General features: G+C 43.5%; 1 protein-coding gene across 4 annotated transcripts in view; it reads left to right on the forward strand.

The window, feature by feature from the left end:
* si:dkey-100n23.5 (cyclic AMP receptor-like protein A) overlaps positions 1-11,673 on the forward strand; it is a 71,538-nt gene extending 59,865 nt beyond the window's left edge. For 2 of the 4 annotated variants that reach the window (XM_055032098.1, XM_055032099.1), the window contains exon 13: positions 10,783-11,673. In XM_055032098.1, coding sequence (XP_054888073.1) covers positions 10,783-10,950 — 168 coding nt within the window. In that variant the 3' untranslated portion in view covers positions 10,951-11,673. The remainder of the gene's footprint in view (positions 1-10,782) is intronic. The other 2 variants (XM_055032100.1, XM_055032101.1) reach the window with 1 other exon arrangement.
* The last annotated feature ends 9,322 nt before the right edge of the window (positions 11,674-20,995 follow it).

Below are 20,995 nucleotides of genomic sequence, written 5' to 3' on the forward strand. Positions count from 1 at the left end.
ATTTCTTGTGATTTCAGAATTTTATGATGATCAGGTGTCAAATTTTGTTGCCGCTACTTGAGTTTGCTAAAAGAAATTTGGCATGAAATGAAGGCTGATCAATGTGACTCTGGTGCCAATGAGTGAAAATCAGAACAAACCACATTAAATGGGATGCTGGTCATTTAACCTTTTAGAGTTTTGATCATTCCATATCCCAAGAAAACAAGAGAACATCTCTGGATGTTATGGATGTGTACACGGTTGGATTGTTTTATATCCATTTTGATAATCGGTGATTTGAGACAGTTGGTATACTTCTTGTGTACTGGGTGTGAATGAGATTTTGATGAGTATTTATAAACCTCAGGTGGAACGTAGTGTAGGTATTTTGTTTGATCAGTGGTCTTGATCTCTTATCGTAAAAGTTTTGACTGAATCGATCCATCAGATTCGCAGTCGTTGATATTAAAGTGTAACCAGAAAATACTGCACATTTAAATTGCATTAAGCAAGGTAATGGAGCATCTTATGTTGTAGTTTGGGACTGGGAAAGAACCAATAAGTAAAGAAATAAAAAAAAATAAAATAAAACAACCAGGACAGGCAGAAATATATTAGGAGAGTCTAGCACGCCCAACCAATTTATACGATAGAAGTGCAATGCGTCCAATTGTTTTGCCGATCTAGCTGATATGTGAATGTCTAATGTGTACATGACCCAGGAAATAATGTGGAACGCTGCAGCGCTCCACTACAATTCAGCTGTGAAGAAACCATTTCTCAGTCTTTTGCTTCAGCAGCTGATGCTCCGCGGTTTCCTGCCTGAGAGGAGGGGAACAAACATTGTCCTTGTCAAGTATATCCTAATGCTGAAATCCCCTCAGGATTCAGTGTTAATTGTTCCATGTGTATATCATTTTGCTTGTAACCCAAAATATTGAATTGTGGCCACTTTCGTGTTGCCTCTCTTCCTCAATGTCCGTACTTGTGGCGATCACGATGACTAATAGTTCTCCTGGCAACACATTCTCCAACCGAGCCTTCATGTTGCCGTTTGTTCACTAATGTTCTGCAACAAACTTCTGATGCTTTCACAGGACGGCTGCATATAAATGATGCTCTTTTTCAGATTTGTAGTAGACAACAAATCTGCAAACCATCTCTTTCCTCCGCAAAGCTTTATACTGTTCAATGTTTGTCTATCGTATCAAATTCAAATACAATACATTGAGACTTGTGGTTGCAAAATATGAAATGTGCTTTGAATACTTTACCAAGGCACTAATATGACCGCTAGCGTTCCTTTAAAAGGAAGTTAGTTCCCTCAATATGATGCTCATGGTTGATTTATGGTTTCTTTATCTCTGTCAGCAGATTAAATTATATAAAATAAAAATTCAACCATTAAACCAAAATGACCAATAATGAGACCAAGTAGTGCAATTTCTATGTTTTAGCGTATTCTTTGCCGTTCAGGTATTGCCCCAGATGCCGAAAAGACAAAGTGAGAGTTCATCTATTAAACTGACTGAAGATTAATATGTAAACTAAAAACCGGAGTATGTAATTTATCTCAAAACGTCGTTGAGAGGCTTCTGCCTTTTTAGTATTACGTTTAGCATAATTTTAGAGTTTTGCGTAATGCCTGTCCAGGCTGACTTAAAAAGTGAGTTATTATTGTCAGATGTTATTTTTCAGAAGAGTAATTGTTAGGGATTCACAGATAGGAACATTTTAATGCAGATCCATCTCCTAGTGACACTGCTGTTATGGCAAGTTACTAATATTTAATTTTTTTTATTACTCATTAAGAATAACTAATAGACTGCTAAAATCATTTATAGCAGCATGAATAATTATAATATCAAGACGCAGAATTTATCCATTGAGTTCGCTGCAAGAATTTCACTTATAAAATCCCATTTCAGTCAATAACTTATCACAAAATTCTGATGACATATAGAGCTGATCATATTTTGTTTCCGTTATATCGAGGACTCAGTCTTTACAGATGTTAACTGCAGTCTGCCTGGGTGGCAAAGGCATTAGCTGCTTATAAGTCACTCATTTTTCCTGTAATCCCTTTTAGGAATCTTGAATATGAGCAGCTCTAAAACTCGTAATTTTACCTTAACCAACGTCTTAATTGCTCTCACGCTGGAAAACGATCACCGCCAATAATTGGTACCATGTGTGGCAGCTGTTCGTCTGAGATAATTGCCGCATCTGATACCGAAATCTACTTTTCCTGAGCGAAATTACCAACGTAGGACCTCATTTCCTGTGTAACACTGAGAAATTTAGCTTTTAGGAAAATGTAATGAAGCGAAGCTTATCAGAAATATAATATTGCCGCATTTCAATCCTGAACATCATCGGTTGCATTTCAATAAACACCCCAATCAATAGAGTTCTCCGCACATTTGTCTCAATCTGCAAACATTGACTGTATCTGCAGCTACGAGCTGGAGCTGATATTGAACAAGCAAAACAAAAACAAAAAAAAAATCCTCTGTGGTCGTGGTTTAGTTGTGCGCAAACACACGCACGCAAACACACACATTCATGCATATTGCCACCTCCTCGGTTTCAGCGGCCACGCTGATAACAGGTCACGAGCTCAGCGTGGAAGAGTGGAATGTGCGGTGTGACCTTCAACCCAAATGTCAGTGTTGCGCTGTGGCGAGCGGGGTGAAAGAGACAGAGAGACAGAGCAGCGAAATTGAATCTCAATGTGTTCGTAAATCACGGGGAAAGCGCTGTTTGTGTGTGTCAGGCAGAAAGAGAGGAAGGCGAGGAAGAAGACGACAGGGAGAGAAGGAGGGAGGGAGGGAGAGGGGAGAGACAGGCGGCGTGTGTGTTCGTGCGCTATCGTGACTAACAGCCGGTTGTTATTCATCTTGGCATGCGGCTCCCAGCAGCCCCCACACATCAGGTGTGAGATTGGCGGGGGAGAGCAGGGGTAGGGGAGAGGAGCGGGTGCTGATGGGGTGACAGCGTCAAAACATTCCTCTCTCAAAGCGGAGAATCTGTGCTTTCCTCCTCCCAGCACCTCCTAACCCAGCCTCATCGTGTTCAAGTACGCTCTCCCTTTAAAATGCCTGCTTTTCTGTATTTTATTTATTTTTTTTATCTTTCCTTACGTGAAGGTGTCTTTGTACACAACTCACGCTCCATATGTACATTTTGATAGAGCTGCTGGCTGCAATCTTTTGTCATTTTCATATTGGAACCGACTCGCTCCTGTTCCATCGGAGTGAGCGGACAAAGCCAATACATATAAGATTTGGGATGTCCCTGCTTTATTATTTTGATTGATTCACAGACACAACAAATAAATTGCTGCCTTGTTAACAGTCTTGGGTTGGCTAAATGACAGTAGCATGTTGCAATAAATTCCTCACCCAAATCCCTAAATTTTCAAAGTTTTGCAAGTTTCTCATTAGCTTTTAGGACAAATACTCCTTGCCTCGTCCAGATCGCAATTTAATCCTTAATCTGCAAATGTTCCACACGCCGTGGCAATGAGCTATAGGCATCGACAAAGAGTAAGGTAAGGGTAAGACCTACTTGCCCTACTTCTGTTTTGCCTTTGCAACTTAGGAGGCCGTGGAACACTTAAAACTCAAAATTAGATTATTAAAGATTTGTGGTTGACTTCCCGTTGGTTTAAAAAGACCAACTTGGCAGTAATCTATATTCTTTGTGGTAACTACTAATGTTAACTTCAGGTGGTATCACTTCTATGCAAATTTGAAATAAATGTTCTCAAGGTAGCTACGAAGTGTTGTCTTGTCTTCTAACCATGAAATCTAAAAATAAGCTATAAGTACCGTAGAAAGTACTTTTTAATCCTCATGCTGTCAGTTTGACACTTGGGAAGACCTCAAAAAATGTAACGCTCGGACAGCGACGAAGCGGGAGGGATGTCCTGTCAGACCATCAATTTCTGAAACCACACACAAAAAATGAAAAACTTGTTGGGTCTAAATAACGCTGCCTCTTAAGACCACTCGACGGTTAAATAGCTTCTCACTGCTTTTGTGTCAGTTTCTCAATAACCTAACAATACGTGTAGCTAAACTGTTTAGTTTAAATTTTTCAATCTAAATTTCAAGATGTCTTCCCCCAGTAGCCACTTCCATCCTGAAGAGTGTTGTAGTCACCATGACCTTCTATGATCCATTCACTGATTTTGGTCTGGTCAGCATTGTCTGATTCCGATCCTTTGCTGATTTTTTTGCGCACTTCAGGACAAAACATTTTTAATATCAAAGATATGCAAATTTGTGATCTAGTGTGTTGTAGTGTAAGAATCCTCTGGTTTTCGCTTAATTTGCTGCTAAATTTTAAGGCATTTCTGTTTGGGTTAGCAAACCAAAATCCAACCTTTTGCAGTTGTACCCTGAGATCTCCAGTCAGGCCATCATAGAGACAAGTTGGGGAGTAGGTGTAAAGCAAGGTGCCAAGTCTTGAGCCAGCTAACGTGACAGCTGTGACTCGTGCTTATGAAATGATCCAGCCTTTAATCCAAAAGGCTCTTGGTTCTCTTTGTTGTCCCTTTTTTTTGTTCTGGGAGTGGTTTCCATGGAATTGGACTGACACAGCTCCTAAGAAATGTTTTCCTAAAGTTTTCATATGGTCCTTTGTGGTCGAGATGTGGACCAAAATAAAGGATTTCCAGTCTGAAATGCTCTTTTAGTAAATGATTACCTCCCCTGCTCTTTCCTCTTGGAATTTATTCTGTAATGTCAAATCCTTGCAGAGTCTGGGTCACTTAGTCTACAGGGAAGCTATGGAAGTGGTCAGTCTCCCATGTAACAATTTGTTCTTGCACAGCTCGTATCTGCTCTTTTTCTAATGCAGATGTACTGATAGCGTGTTGTTAAAGAGGTAAAAAAGTTCAAACAGAACTCACTCGCACCGAATTCACCGCAGCTCGGGAACACAGTGAGGTACTTGAGGAGTTGATGTGTTAGTCTTGTACAGACCAGTACAGTTTGAAACAAGTTAGAAGCTGCAGGCGGAATAATGCTCTCTAATAGCAAATCAAAGAAAATGACAGCCTGTTAGGTCTTGCATTTGTGATTCTCGTGACCATTATGTCGGAGCAAAGTAGCGTGCTTTTTTTTTATATATATATGCTTTATAGGCCAATCAGAGGTGTGGAGGTCTGTATTGACTGAACTTGTTACGTTTTATGGGAGTTGCATGTCAAGGTACAGGGAAGCTAGTTTACCACAGAAGGTACACATCAGCTGTGTTGACTGTGTGTCAAACCACCAGTTTCAGGTTGGTTCCTCTTTTTTCTTATCACCCTTCTTTACATAGTCCCTATTTCTATCCAACATATCCAAATCAGTGTCAACTGGTGACACCTTACTGATAAGAATCCTTTCTTAACACATTGGAGGTTATATCCTTTTCATCAGGTATATTATCTTATTTGGGGCTTTTTTTTTTTTTGAGGGGGGAAACTTTTAACTGCGATGATTTTTAATATAATGTGTCTGCCGAGTTTAGATTTCTGGTGGATTTCTCTTGCCCAAACAGGCTCAAAATTAAACATACAGGCTCAAATACTTTACACCTCCATTAATATTTGTTCATATGCCTCTTATCAAGTTGTGACTCGACTGCACGCGTCCTAATTTTTAACGAGATCCTGACATAAACCTGGATATGTGACCACTCCTCTCGGCAGAGTTGATAGAAGTCATTCTGGAAGCTTAACGTGAACCTGATGAAACTACTCTTGATATGTGTTGGGAGTAATTATCCTGTTGGAACGCTTAAATCAACCATCCAACTCGGTGGCGTCTGAACTTTTGGCCGAGCGGCCCAAAGCATTCTGGTACCGAGCCGGGTTTGAGTTAAAGTTCCTGGTTGCTTGTATTTAATTAAAAATTAAGGTGGCTAAGGAATGAGAAGATTTTATTTGTCAGCGACAATTCCGCCCTCAGAGTGCTTCGGAGCCACATTTTGTACTCCCCTGCTCAAGCTGATGATTTTTGATTAAGTTAAGTAATTTGGAGTTGGTCAGTTTGTGAAACGCAATACCACTGGCAATGAAAAAGAGGCCCAGCATGACGTTACCACCACCATGCTTGAAAGCTTCCGTGGTTACCTACATTTGAAAGCAGCTTCTCAATTCACGTTGGTGCCGAACTGGCGGACCTGGACGGCGACACTGGTGTTCCAGTTCCTACCAGTGACCTTTAATTTCTCTTCATCTGATTGTCGCAGTTTCAGTCCGGGGTTTCCAACAGGATGAGAAAATGTTTTCAACTGGATACAGCCGACTACATTTGAGCTTCTTATTGGTCATTTTGACTTTGCTTAAACACATTCTTAAACTCAGCAGTAACACCTACTTGCTCTAACTACTGGTTTTGTTTTGTAATGAAGTTTTTGTGTTTTTTGTTTTTCTTTTCGCCTGCTAATTAGATATTGGGTGGATGAGGAATGGGATGAAGCAAGCAAAAGTGATGGCCTGACAATAACAAAACAAATAAAATCGCTGGTGAAGGTTGACTGAGGATGATTCCACGAACAGCTGCTTGAAACAATTTAAAGCTCTCTCCAAGCTCACAGTTCATCACAAGATTTAATCATCTGGTATTCCCAATGCTGGGGTCATATCGGTTCTCTACGAGTGCCGAATAACAGGACCCTGGATACCCTCAAATAATGAATGTTTAGCTCCGATAAAATGGCCATTTTCTTTCTTCTTCTTGTAGCTAAGTTACAAAATCTTCCAGTCCTTTTCTAGGTTATTGCAATAACTCAATATTTCCAAGAATACGCTTAGATCCAGCTTGAGTTAGGAGAATACAAACCCAAAGTAAAGAGTTTGGGCTCCAAAGGGTTTTTTTTGTACATAGATTATGTCCTGAATCCCAACATTTACTAATACACCAAAAGTCTTTTTCCTTGCACATACTGCCAAAAAAAACCAAAAAACCCACACACATTTAAATCAGGGAACTCTGTTGTATTCATTAAGCTTCCCAGGTGCTCCGTAGCTTCGCATCAACCAATTAAAGCTACATTATTCTTAATTCCTTGTTCACTGTTCACAAATGCCCTTAAGAGGATTTACAGACAATTCCGGAAACCCATCCACTTTGTTCGCTTTTTCTATTACGGACAAAACTGGAAACAGATAAGAGGTTGTGGAGATTGTAATCTAGTAAATTCCCTTAATTGTAGGTATTTTATTTCAAAAAAACAAAAAACCTTAGGATGAAGAGTATTGATTTTTTTTTTTTTTTTTTTAGATATTTCTTCAAATGACCTCAGCAAATTTTCTGACTGGAAACTTTTAATATTTCTAATCACCAGAAGCTGAAACGAGCTTCATTTGTCGGTCCAACTCGAGGGAAAACTTACACCGGTCGCAGATCAGATATATTCAAGTTAGCAGATTATTATGGAGTGCGTTGATCGATTGATTTCTCTCCTAACTTCTTTGATGAACGTGTTTTTTGTGTTCCTCTCTACTCTGCACCTCTTGCTTTTCTTGTCTTCTGCTCTTCCCTCCCATGAGCAGCAGTGGCGGCATTTTACTCTTCTCCTCTTCCGCCTCGCCTGCTTTCTCTCCGTTCCATATGTCTTCTCTGTTCCCGCTATACCCCGGTAAAGCATCTCTGGCATTTTATCTCTCTCGCATTATTTTTCTTTCCCTTTGTGCTGCGTATCCCTCCCACCTATCCATTCTCCATTTCTCTCTCTCGCTTTCTCTCTCTTTCTCTTTCTGTCTCTCCCTTCCACTCTTTCCCTGATATTGATCTGCATTCTAGCCATACAACTGAACCGCCTTCGGCTCTGCAATGAGCTCACAACACTTCTGCCTCTGCATGTATGCCAGAGTGCATGCAGACGAGAGCCGCCGAAAACATCCCCCCGTTTGCCTCAGAGCCGCTGCAAATGTAGCACGCACGTTTATAAAAAGTTTATTCCTAGAAGAAGGTAGAAAAATAAAAAAAATGTTTGTCCATGAAGCTATATAAAAAGTCCGAGAGCCGCAGCACGTTTGCGGCTCGACAAGCCAAAGACTGTTTATTTCATTTCCACTTGTCCTTTTTTTTTCCCCCTCCATATGCCTTTTATGTTCCAGTCACTAAACGCTCGTCGCCGCTCTGCGCCCCGGGTTTACTCATGCAGGTCTCGGAGCTGCTGGTTTCACGCCATCTTCCAGTGAATGACGACTGGGCCCTTTTATCGCTGCGAGGCTTGAAATTTCAGTCCTACTCTCCCGCATGATCCCTCAGTGGTGGATTGAGTTACTAAATTTCTTTTACTCAGCAGAAACCCTTTTTGTTATCGGGTATCGCTGGAAGACCTTGCTCTTCTGAGAGTACTAAAACACATTAGATTTCCTTTGTCTGACTGCTCCTCTGTAACGCCTGTTCCTTAAAAAGAAAAAAAAAATGACGGGGGGCAAAGAGGGCAGCTTGTTTGCTTCATGCACCTGTTCGTATGCATTGCAAACTACATCCTTTAATTGGGATTTGTAAGTGAACAAAGTTTTGTAAAATGGGATGTGATCCATTTGAAGTAGGGTAGATGCTGTTTATTTTGCACAATTAAGATGCAGATCAAAGATATGAAGAAAAATAATAATATATAACAACAATGCAGGGAGAGGCAAAAAGCCCGATGGGCTAATATAAAGCCTCCACCCAAATAGTGTGGAAAAGAAGTATAATCTACGAATACAATCCTTCATCACTTCATCATAAATTTACAAAATACAATCTTAAATTTCTATTACAGACAGAAGCAAATGTTAAAGCTGCCGAGGTTAGCGGACTTTAGAAAAGGGAACAAAGTCAATCATCTTAGTCATATTGGATGAAATATAATTATTAATCTGTTACGTCACAAAACATTCCCAAAAGAGGTGGTCGGGTTGTTATTTCATGTTAAGGGAACATTTTGAGTGGTCAGTATCTTAGCTGCTGCAGATGATCTCGGTTTGAATAATGTGAAACTCAAAAGTGTACAGGAGAGAGTTAGAGCCAGACCAGTTCCTTAAGCTGACTTCTCACTTTTTTCTTTTTCTTTTTTTTTTTTTGACAACTTCAACATAGTGTGGTTGATCTGATTTCCTTCACTGTGTGTGTGTGTGTGTGTGTGTGTGTGTGTGTGTGTGTGTGTGTGTGTGTGTGTGTGTGTGTGTGTGTGTGTGTGTGTGTGTGTGTGTGTGTGTGCGTGCGTGTGTGTGTGAGACGAAGGTTGTGGGGACGTAGAGCCAAAGAGCACTCACAAAATCAATAATAAACCAATTAAAGAGTTTGAAGTCTGTATGTTTTATTGTAAGTTCGTTTAACGTCAGTTTCAAACGTTTCACATCAATAAGTTATCGGTATCATTTCATGTGGAAAAACCCTTAGCGAAGTTGAATGCTCTAACGATGGCGTGCCGAGAATGAATCACCATGTGCAAAGTAATGCAATGTGCGTGAATGTTGTTTCATTATTATATGATGTATACCGGTCACATTTAGTTTTTTTTTTTTTTTTTTTAAGGAAATAGTTTTTGTTCTTTACCAGAATTGTCGTTGCATCATTTTAAAGTGCAAGGAAAGCAATATGTAGTTTTCATGGGTTTTTTTACAGTAAATATCTTCAGAAGTGTCACTTGAACTTTCATCTGATTCTCCCAAATTAAATCTAGTTCAACAAACCGCCAAGTCACCTAATTATTAAAGAGAGTCCCGAGTTTAATCTCAGCGTAAACACAGCTGCTCTGTCAAAGTTTAGATCAGAGGTCTGCAACCTTTATTACTGCAAGAACCTTTTAGTCCAGCTAAATAAAACATTAGACCTATACATGTTACATCATTTTGAATATATTCTTCCAAAGAAAATTTTTTTTTGTTTAAAGAACCATCATTTTATTTCTGTTTTTAGAATTTAAAAGATAAATTTTTGCAGTGAATGGATACATTTTTATTTTAGGGTATGTTGATATTTGTGAAAAATGCTGCTGCTGTTGCTGCAAAAAAATAAAAAAATCTTTATTTCATTTATTTAAATATATTTAACATCCGCACGCTTTGAGCTCTTCAAATTGAAGTCAATTTTTTTTTTTGGGCCACACAATGTTGCTATAAATAAAGCTGATTTCTGTTTGTGAAAACATACAAAGTTTCAAAGCTGATGACAAAAAAGGATTTAAAAAAAAGAAAGTATTCCGAGTTATTTTAGCGTCCTTCTTTTGGGAAATTTACTGCAACTTTTTCATTCAAAAACTGAATAATTGTTCAACCCTGCATTTACGTGTGAAAACAGTCGGTTCTTTAACACTTTTTGCCAACGATATTAATAGCAGGACAGTGGCAGCAACATGCTGTGGGGAGTATTTTCCAAGGTATTAGAGAAACAGACCAAAGCTTTGATCTAGAACGTTTTAATCGCCCAGTTGAAGTTCAGACCTAAATCCAAATGAGAAATCTGCGGGTCTGAAAATTGCTTTTTATTTATGAAACGTCTAGAAAGCAGTGAAACAATATCCTTCCACTTCACAGTTTTTCACTACTTTGTGTTGATATGTCTCAGAAAAAAAAATAAAAAAAACACTAAAATACATCAAGGTCGGTGGTTGTGAAATGAAAAAAGGGGGAAAAGTGGACGGGGCATCAAAACCTATGCAAGGCGTTGTTGGGAAATGTCCAGAATGGAAACAGAAATAAAGGCTTTTTTGAAGTTAACCATCTAAACCAGGGCAAATAGGGAAAACTAATTCAAATCTGTGTGTGTGTGTGTGCGCGTGTGTGTGTGTCTGCTTTTTCAGCTGGCTCTGCAGTCACGGCTCTGCGACCGAACGCGAATCGGAGAGTACTACCCCGGGGCGGTGCGCTACACACAGGCAGACCCTATCGACCCGAGCGATGATGACGACGACGACACCAACGTGCTCTTCTACTCGCCCGACATGACCCTGAAAGATCGAGGTCCTTGAGAGAGAGGAAGAAGGGAGACAAAAGAGCTGGAGGAAAGAAGCACAAAGGAGGGTCAGAGCCGGAGAGAACCGCGCCGGATTAGAAACTGAGAGGGGAAAAAAGAAAAAGGAAAAGAAGGAAAAAAAAAAAAACGAGGTAGGGAGGGAATGAAAGAGAAGATTGTGGGGACGGTCAGGCAGATAGAAGCCGGAGATGAGCTGTCAGGTTCCATTATTAATCCCCATCCTTTACTATTTAATATCCTTAAGACACCCTCCGCACACACACAGAGCAGAGCTCCATTTCTGTGCAACACGACTATCTGAGAGCTCTAAAGATCAGCCTAATGTTAAAGGCATCTGCTGCATCCCAAAAGGACTCCGGAAAGATTTACCTCCCCGAACCCTCTGTTTTCCACCGCATTCTGCAGCATTTTAGCATGCCAGAACAAAAAAGACAAGGGGAAAAAAAAAAAGGAAAAGAAGAAAAAAAAAAAAAAAACCTGAGGCACTGCTGAAAGGCAATCATAACAAGGTGCTTCTTAAGCACTCGCAGCAATCACCTTTTCAGTTCCCCACAGGAGATGAGTTGAAAGGCAGGCCTTTAAAAATCACCCTGTGTGTCAGCGTCTCACTCTGCCATTAGATTGATCCCGGTACTACATAATTTTCCTGCCAATAAGGGGAAGGTGGGTGTACAGTGGAAAATACAAAAAGAAAAAGACGGGGGGGTGGGATGGGGGTGTGGGGGGTTAAAAACAGTCGAAGTGAGTCAGAATTGGGGGGAAAAACAAGTCCAGAAGCGCCGGGCTCTCTCCTCAGACAGTATTAGTTTTCAGGATATCGCTCTGCCTCGAACGTTGCAAGTTCTGCACAAGTGTTCCTTTGAGTTTGTATTGTTGATGAAATGCTACACTTTTGATACACACTGTATTTATTGCAAATCAACATACTGTATATGTTTGAATGCACTATCTATTTTTGTACTTTTGTCTTCTTCTGAACGCAAAGCCTTATTTACGACTCTGTTTTAGTCAATTCAATTCGTACATGTGTCCAGGGCATGAAGTTCATGTCGATTTCAGGCTTTTGATGACGTCTTAAAATCAACTCTCACTTGTTATTTGGCTAAATGTTCTGAAGCAAGTTGCAGTAAAACCAGGAACGAGCCGGCGGCGTAACTTGATCTGGATATTTGACCGCTCTTCTTATCAGAAACTGTGGAGCTCATTGGTTAATATCCTGGCACAGACTTTGCTTTAAAATATTTTTAACAGGCTCAGTGTCTCGGCCATCCAAGAAGCTTAACGTTGGCCAGTGTTTTTTTTTTTTTTTCCCCATTTCAACACCCAACTGTGTCAAACACCTACTCACAGTTACAACCAAGAACGACTAAAGGTGAGGTTTCCAAATTGCTAAATCGTGTCATTGGTAGAGGCATATTGCACAAAAATGACTGAGAGGATATAAATGAAGGAATCACTTTGAAATCTTCATCTTAAATAGTTAGAGGGTTGAGATTTGGACTCAATTGGTTCTGAGCGAATGGATAAAGAAGGCTAACATTAAGGTTCTGGAATACCCTCAACTTCAACCCCTATAAAAGGTTAATACATAAAAAATGTGTGTCTGTTACCAAAATCTTTCTATCTGGAGGGACAAAAAAAAAAAACTACGCAAAAGCATCAGTAGGAGTCCAAAGCAATGCCATCCATACAGATGAGTATATTCAAACTTCCGATCAGCGCTACGCACGCTCGTGTTTGTTTCTTGGGTCGCAACGCATCAGCAGGAGGTGACACGCCAGACACCTGCTGCCTTTGTCAGCTGAGCCGGCAGAGCCGACGTGTGATTGGCAGGATAATGGAGCCAATTTATATTCAAACACAGCCCATTTGCCAATATCTGGGTGATCTCATTATTATCTGTGTACTCTGCCGGCAGTCGGATGCCTCTTCCTACAAGTTTGAGATGATAAACCGTCACTGGAGTTTCTGAACTTTTCTGCTGAGCGTTTGCGCCGCTCACAAAGTGGCCCCCGTTGTTCTAAGCAGCTACGTTGGTTTTGGCTTGACGGTCAAATAAACGAGTCATTTCAGAACCAAACAGACTGGGCGTGTTTATTTCATTTTTTATATGGATGCCGTTCTTCACTTCCAGTCAAATTTTACTAGTTGGCTCCAACGCCTTGCAAAGGCTCCGTGGCCCTTGAATTTTTTTTTTTTTTGTGATGTCACAACTACAAACCTCAGTCAGACTTTATGTGAAGTGCGCAGGGTCATCGATTTTCAAGGTGTGGAGTTTGACCGGGCCATTCCAGCTCTGACCGTTTGCTTATCTTTATTGTCTGCTGAAGAAAAGCATCCCCACGCCATGATGCTGCCACCACTATGTAATTGTTTTCAGTATTTAGCAGGTAGTTCAGCGTCTTTGTTGTTGGCCTCTCTTCGTGTTTACTATGTTGCAGACCCCTAAGATCTTTACTGAGCAGCTACAACTTTATTTTCACACATATGAATTACTGGACTGGATTTTATTTCAGGGTATCAGAATTAAGGAAGCTGGAAAAGTACAGCACGCTTTGAAAACCTTTATCTCCAGCCCTTTATAGGTTTTCTTCCAGTTTTGCTCTGATCAGCTTCATTGATTCATTAAACCTTCATCAAGCCCTTCAACTCCCTCTGGGATTGATGACGTATTTCTGAATTGAATTTCATCTCAACGATGAAGAATTCGTCCCCACAGCATGATCCCGCCACCACCATGTCTTACACTGGCCTTGGATGTTGAGACCGACGCTCTTAGTCATGCGACGTAAAAGCCGCGAATTTCATTTGTATTAAACGGGGCTCAAACCAAAGACATGCTGCATTTTTCAAATTTGTCGGCTATTCGAAGATGGAAACCAGGCACACGCTGTGAAATTTGTGGCTCGAGGGCGCTATGTTTGCGCGCGTGTCTGTGTACGCGCGCGCGCGTGCTTGAAGACATCTTTTAGGGCCGAGGCTGGGCTGCTTAAATATTGGACATTAATTATGAGTGGGACCCGACTGGCCCGCGCGTGTCTCCATATATGGCTAACAGGATTTTGATTAATGGAAAATGTGCGCCATGTCCTCCAGGAAAAGAAAAAAAAAGAAAAAAAAGAGGCTTTTACCTCCACGCGCAGCAACACGCAGAGCTCTTCCTGAGCTGAGCGTGTCGATCCCACCTCCCCACAAAACCCCCATGTATATACAGATCACGTGAAACAAGCGAATCTCGCTGTCACGCAGGAGGAATTATTATTCCCCCTCCCCACCCCCAACCCCCTCCGTCTTAACGTCGCATGCGCCGTAATTGGATACAATTTAACACCCGCGGCCCACGGGCATGTCGGCAGGCGCGCTGCCTACTATTAGCTCGCCTCGCCTCGCCTCGCCACCCTATCATTTGTCAGATCTGTGTTTGTGTGTGCTCCACGGAGCCGGCCTGCCCTTAATGTCTCTGTGTGTGTGTGTGTGTGTGTGTGTGTGTGTGTGTGTGTGTGTGTGCGCGCGCGCGCCGTGTTTGTGTGTGCGTGAGCTCGTAGCTCCAGAAACCGGAGCCATTGTTGGAGTCCGGCCATGACCTAGCTGTGACGCACAGACACGGAGAGAAGAGGCGACAGCAGCGGCGGCGGCAGCAGCAGCAGCGGCGGTCCAGACACTGAAAAACAATCCGGAGCTCAGTCATCTCGGAGCGGGAAGAGGGAGGGGGGGCTCCTCTGAGCTGCTTCCACCGACAGCCCCGCAGTATATTTACAGACGGGAGAGGAGGTGGGGGAGGATAAGCCCCTTCTTACCCTTCCCAAACCTGCCTCCCTTCCGTTGTTAGCAGGATGAAAGCAGGCCCCACTCGGTAGCCGTAGTGGGGGCTCAATGCGCGCGCCCTACGCTGTTGCTTATAAAATATTAAGAAGAAGTTTAATATTGACTGGAAAGCATTTAAAAGTGTAAATTATTCAATGTTCAATCGGTTTCCGTAAACAGTCAAAATGCCTCTTTTAGTCGCACGAAGACTTCGGGCACCTAGCGTCATTAGCCCTTCGGCGCTTTGTGCGCCCGGTACTTTGTCTTCCGCAGCTGAAAACAAAACACCGAACGCAGCATCCCGTCGTGTATGGCGGCGGCAGCGTCATGCCGCGGGGACGCTGCTCGGTGTTGATGGAGCTGAATGAAAACGGAACAAAAGGCGGGAGGAAAACCCGAAAAGAGGCTCCCAAAGAACGGTGACTGGGGCCGGAAAGCCCGAACCTGCAAGAAAAACAACAAAAAAACAGAGCGACTCGGGGAGAAGTTGACCAGCGTTTCGTTGCGTCCCGCGCAGCAGCAGAAACTCTCTAAACTCCAGTTTTATTCCGTCGTTACTTGTTCGCGGCTCCCTGGCGTCGTTTCCCCGCCGCTCTGGCAGCTGATTCGTGTTGATTAAAGCTTGGCGGTGGCTGTTCGCCTTAATGGGCATGTAGAACACGATGATGACCATTAATTTAAACTGCGTGCTTTCATTTCATACGCGACTTAAACACTTGCACATTTCTCCTCTCTCTCTCTCTCTCTCTCTCCGTTTTTTGACGGTGACCTTGAGGTTTCGTGTGTGTGTGTGTTGCGCTGCGAATCAGCGGGACTCCGCATTCCGAGTTGGGACGAGTGTGGAAAACATCGGTTCCGAAGTGGCACCTAAAAGATTTCCGTGCAAAAAAAAAAAAAAAAAAAACATCAGGAAGAGCCTGGTTCGTTTTTTGGGAGGAAAACAACCCCTGTGAATTATGGCGCCTTTGTTTGGCGGATGCTACCTGTTGAAGGACGGAACACGCTGCTGCGTTGCACCTCGTTAATTCTAAGTTTAAATCATTGCAAAAATATGGATCGCATGTGAAAAACATGCTTGTTTTTCTCTTTCCGTCAACTGAACCGAATCCTGAAAAGGACAGCGCGGCCTTTTCTTGCGCACAATTAATATTTCGGAATATTTCATCTAAATATATATATATATATATATATATATATGTGTGTGTGTGTGTGTGTGTGTGTGTGTGTGTGTGTGTGTGTGTGTGTGTGTGTGTGTGTGTGTGTGTGTGTGTGTGTGTACTTGGACTGTGAAGCTAAAAGCCAACAAACATCCGCGGACGTGTGTGGAATAATGCCCTCCCTCCCCCTCCCCAAATTTCCAGGCTCAGTGCTTTCAGCGCGCGTCGTGTTTTTCTGTCCCCGTATTTTCCCAGCGCGGCTGTTTTTCTGCCAGAGCGCAGCAGCGCAGCAGCGCAGCGGCTCTTTCAGCGCTCCGATCCGCCCCCGAAAGGGTTAAATTAATCTCTTTCTCTAGCTGGCCTCTCTCGCAACACACACGCAGACACACACACGCGCGCGCGCAGACACACAGCCTGCCACCGCCCCAGATAACAGAGGGGCGCCTCTCCCCAGCCAGCCAGCCTCCGCTAATCGCAGTGGCAGGAGGGGGGAGAGAAGGGGGGGCGGGGGGGAGTGGAGTGCCGGCGGCCTCTCACAGCGCTGGGCTTTTTATTGACGCTGCCTGCATGTGTGTGTCATTGCAGCGAGTGTGTGTGTGTGGTGTGTGTGTGTGTGTGTGTGTGTGTGTGTGTGTGTGTGTGTGTGTGGTGCGGCGCATGCTTGTGTGTGCGTGGCGGAGCGAGAGAAGCTATAAAGAGGTGTGTGTGTGTGTGTGTGTGTGTGCGTGTCCCTCTCTCTGTCTGGTGTGTCTGCGTGTCTGTGTGTGTGTGTGTTAGTGTGTGGATGTGTGTGCGCTTCCCTGCCAGCAGCGGAAAGCAGGGAGAGGCGGGGAAGTGGGAGGGTGGGTGGCGAGGTTATGAGCGGAACTCGACAGAGGCCGACAGACGAGAGAGAAGGAGGGGAAAGAGGTGGGGGAGGGGGGCGGAGGGGAAGGGGAGGGGAGGGGGGGGCAGTCTTTCTTGTGCTGCGCTGAGAGCCGCCGCCGCCGCTTCTCCTTCCTCTCAGATAAGCTTCGTTTGAAGGTTTTCATCTTTATCCTCTAATGAAAACCGACGCCGCTGTTCGGTGTTTCTGCCCTGCGCGTTTATGATCGCCCCCCCCCCCTTTTAACCCCCCTTAGCCCCCACCTCACCCCCTCTATATCCCCCCCTGCAAGGTCGGAATAAGACAAGTGTGACTGATCGCCTTGGTTAGTTTATGTCACGGTCACACACACACGCGCACACCCTCGCTGATTGATCGCATCGATGAATTTAGCAGCCTTATTGATCCGGGCTTGATCTATATAGGTCCGCTCCTCTCAGTGCTCCAATTATTGGAGGCTCTCCAGCTCTCTCTCTCTCTTTCTCTCTCTCTCTCTCTTTCTCTCCCTCTCCGAGTCTCTTCTCGCGAGCGGCGGCGTTTGGCTCGGAGCCACGCTCGCCCTGCCGAGCCAGGCTGTAATTATCCCCGGTGAGGCCGCGCTAACGCAGCGTGGCGCGCCTGTGGGGAACCGGTTAGCCCTACAACACCGGTGGGGGCGCGGAGCCGCGCGCTTGCGTGTATGTGTGTGTGTGTGTTGCTGTTGCTCCAGCAGCTCCTATCACAGCGACTTCCAGCCCGCTCTTTCATGAATACATTAAAAATGTGAAATAACAAGAAGTCTCTCCGAACTGCCTTTAATCCAACGCGCCTCATTAAGGTGAACAAAACAGCAGAAGAAGAGCGAGTGCGCGTTTTTTTTTTTTTTTTTGGTCTTTTAAGAATGTGTTTTGCAAGCCATAAATCTATTGATTGCGCACATGCCCGCGCGTCTGGACGTGCCTGAGAGTGTTCGGGCAAGTTTCTGTGTGTGAGTTGCAGTAAGCGATCCATAACGATCTGCAGGTGGATTGTGCTGATTAGTACCGGCTGCTGTGGACTGAGCTGCGTGCAAAGAGCTTCCTGCAATCTGAGCCTGCCGACCGAGTCTCTTTTTCTGTGTGTGTGTGTGTGTGTGTGTGTGTGTGTGTGTGTGTGTGTGTGTGTGCGCGCGCCGCGCTCTGTGCTCGCCTGTGTGTTGGCAGGCAGCCCATTTCTTTTTTTTTTTTTTTTTTTCCTCTAAACGTGAGTCAGTCGGAGCTGTGCGGTTTTGTCTCTGTTTTAAGCATATCTGACGAAACGTGCACTGGAGGTGCGCGCGCCTGCTTGCGTTTTTGAACTTGCCATGCGAGCGTGTGGGTTTGCCAGACTTCTGCTGAAGCGTTTGAATGCAGCAGCAGATGGCTGGATCGCTGAGTGTCTGTCAGCGGGGTTTGTGTGTGTTCACGCTGACAGGACAATGAAAAGCGAGGAAACTGGATCCTCGCTTTCAAGCGCGTGTGAAGGCAGTTCGCGCCGTTTAAAAGAATAATAACGAGGGGAAAAAAAACCAAAGCAGTAGCGGTAGTATCATGCTGTGGGACTGCTTTGCTTCACAGGCAAATTCCCTGGTAGTTGAAGGAATGATCGGTGCTCCGGTTTGTAAATATCATCCTGTGTGACATTTTGTGGTGGCTGCAGCATAATGTGGGGATGGATTTTTAACCAGCAATTAAAATAAATAAATAAATAAATAAAAAAGAATTTAAAAGAAAAACCATGGGTACGCTAATTAGCGTAGAACTGAAGCGTTGGAAACCTAACACTTCACATCACTCTGATCACACCGTCTCCGTTCTGAAACATGGTGGTGGCAGCGTCATGCTGTGAAGACGGATAAATACAGAGTAATTCCGAAGCAAAATGACGAAGTGGCTTAACAACCACTCTGAACGTGCGGCCAGTGCAACGATGGAGTCCTTTAGATGAAAATATATTTATGTAGGTGTGAAAAAGGTCTAGTCAAAGTCTGGTTGAGAAAACATTGGTGTTCAAAGGTGCGCTCCTTTCAGACTGACTCAGCTCGATACAGAAAGGTTTGGGGAATCTTTCGGTCTTAGAGTGTGTGAGTCTGTGTTGACACGGGTTTTGTTTTTTACGCATACACACACGCACGCACACACACGCACGCACGCACACAGCTTTATGGATGAATCATCGACACACAATGGCAGCAAGAGGACGGGATCCCTGCTTTCAAACACGTTTCTCAGTCACCAGTATCCAGTGTGAGCGTTTTCAAAGCCACATGCTGTTCAGGGTCTGGCTTTTCAAAGTTCACACACAGCCAAAAAAAAAAAACGTGCAGCAAGATCATTAAAAAAAGGAAAAGAAAAAGAAAAAAAAACAGGTCTGGTCGGGCTCTCCTGTCTGTTTCTCTGCCCCTTTTTCCTCCCCTAATTTCCCCTCCCTTACACACTCAGCAAATGTGTGTGTGTGTGTGTTTTTTTATATTATTATTCTGAAACCACGCCGGTGTGCTTTTTCGCCAGAAATCTGCTTTGCCCCTTGGTTTCTCGGAGCAATATTCATCTTAATCCAGTTTTCCGTGAGTGATGGGAAGGGCGGTCTGGCTTCAGCGCCCTTGGAGGCTGAGCGAAAGAAATGAGGAAAAAGGCCTGATGTGTGCTGCAACTTCTTTTTTCCAACACCTCGCTGACCTTTCCGCATGATTATAGGTGGGTCATTAGCAGGAATTTGTTTGAACGGCTCAAGGCTGTTTTCAGTAAGTTACTTGTGAGAAAGCCTCTTTCAGCTTGGGATTAAATTGTTTGTGGGGGGTTTGGAGGGGGCTTATTATGACACAATGCACTTCAGGGACACATGTTTGATTTGGGCGCATTTATTGCAACACAGACCGACGGTACAAGTGGCACATGCAGAGCTGTAGGGTTGAGCTAACGTGTGGAAATTAGTCTTATCCTGAGTAATACAAAATAACTCCTGAGTGCTTCTTCAATCTGCCTGCCATAGTGCCGAAACATAAAAACACATGAAAGTGCATTGGATGCTGCAGTTTCAAGCTTGTTGGGCTAAAAAGCGCTTAGCTCGTACTTTTTTGTTGTTGTTGTTTTTTGAGTCGATTTTATTTTAACGCCAGAATCTTTAGCATACTGTGATACATGGAAGAGGTGCATTCTGTTAACGCTCTAATGAGTCAGGGTGCAGGTCACCCACAGCACATGCAGTAGTAAGAACACTGGACATGTGTGCTGATAGTCTGGTCTCGTTTAGATCTAAAAAAAAAAAAATCACATTTTTTTTTCTTTTGTTTTTTTTACAAAAAATGAATTTCAAATGTTGGCTAATCGCGCCCAGCTTGTTGCCGCTTTGCCTCGGTCTGAATCAAAATAATTTAGGTTCAGAGAGTGCAGCGTTTCTTGATCTTGTTAACATGGGTTTCCTTTTTCCTTTGTGGTTGGGTTCAAACTTGTGTTTTTCGCTCTCAACAATGAACGGTGTTGACTGACAATGGCTGACTGGATTATGCCTGTGTCCGTGCGAGGATTCCCACTCGAGAATTGCATCTGATTTTAATTCGGTGTTGCCTCGGGGCCTTAGGTTAAGAAGAAGAAGGAAAGAAAAAAGGAAAAAAGAATATCAGGGCCATTCACTATTGTTTCTTCCTGGCCTTGTCTTGGATAAAGGGACTTCTCATGAATTTCCAATCACTGAATCCAATGTTTTACACAGGGAAAAGGAGCCGTCTTTACTGTTTGTCTTTGGTGCAGCAGCAGAGGAGTTTGCAGGGTGATTTGACGCCATCACAGCTTTTTCAGGTATGGTCTATGAACAGTTTTCTGTCTTAGTTGGGTTTTGTTCCCCGTCCACCCCACCGATTTCTCTATAGCGGGAACCCCTGCTGCGGAAACGTATTTACGCAGCAGGGTGTATTCACTGGATTCACTGCAGCTAACGTCACGCTGAAAGCAGAACTGAGTATCAAAGTGAGGAGTCAAGCTCGCCGATTCAGGCTTTTCTTTTTGCCTGAAACAGAAATGCAAATGGAAACTCTTGCAACCAAAAAGTTGGTAGTGTTTCTGAACAGATGTTGCCTGGAAATTCATGGTTATTAATCATAGTAAATATGTTTTTAATCGATTCAAAAGCCAACTGTTTTACTTTTCCAGAGCCGATGAACGCGCCCTGGAAAAGTATCGACGTCCCTTAAACTGTTGGAGAGGTTTTCATATTCTAAG

The sequence above is a fragment of the Poeciliopsis prolifica genome, unplaced genomic scaffold (assembly GCF_027474105.1).
Source record: "Poeciliopsis prolifica strain line A6 unplaced genomic scaffold, Auburn_PproV2 SCAFFOLD007, whole genome shotgun sequence".
Taxonomy (NCBI): domain Eukaryota; kingdom Metazoa; phylum Chordata; class Actinopteri; order Cyprinodontiformes; family Poeciliidae; genus Poeciliopsis; species Poeciliopsis prolifica.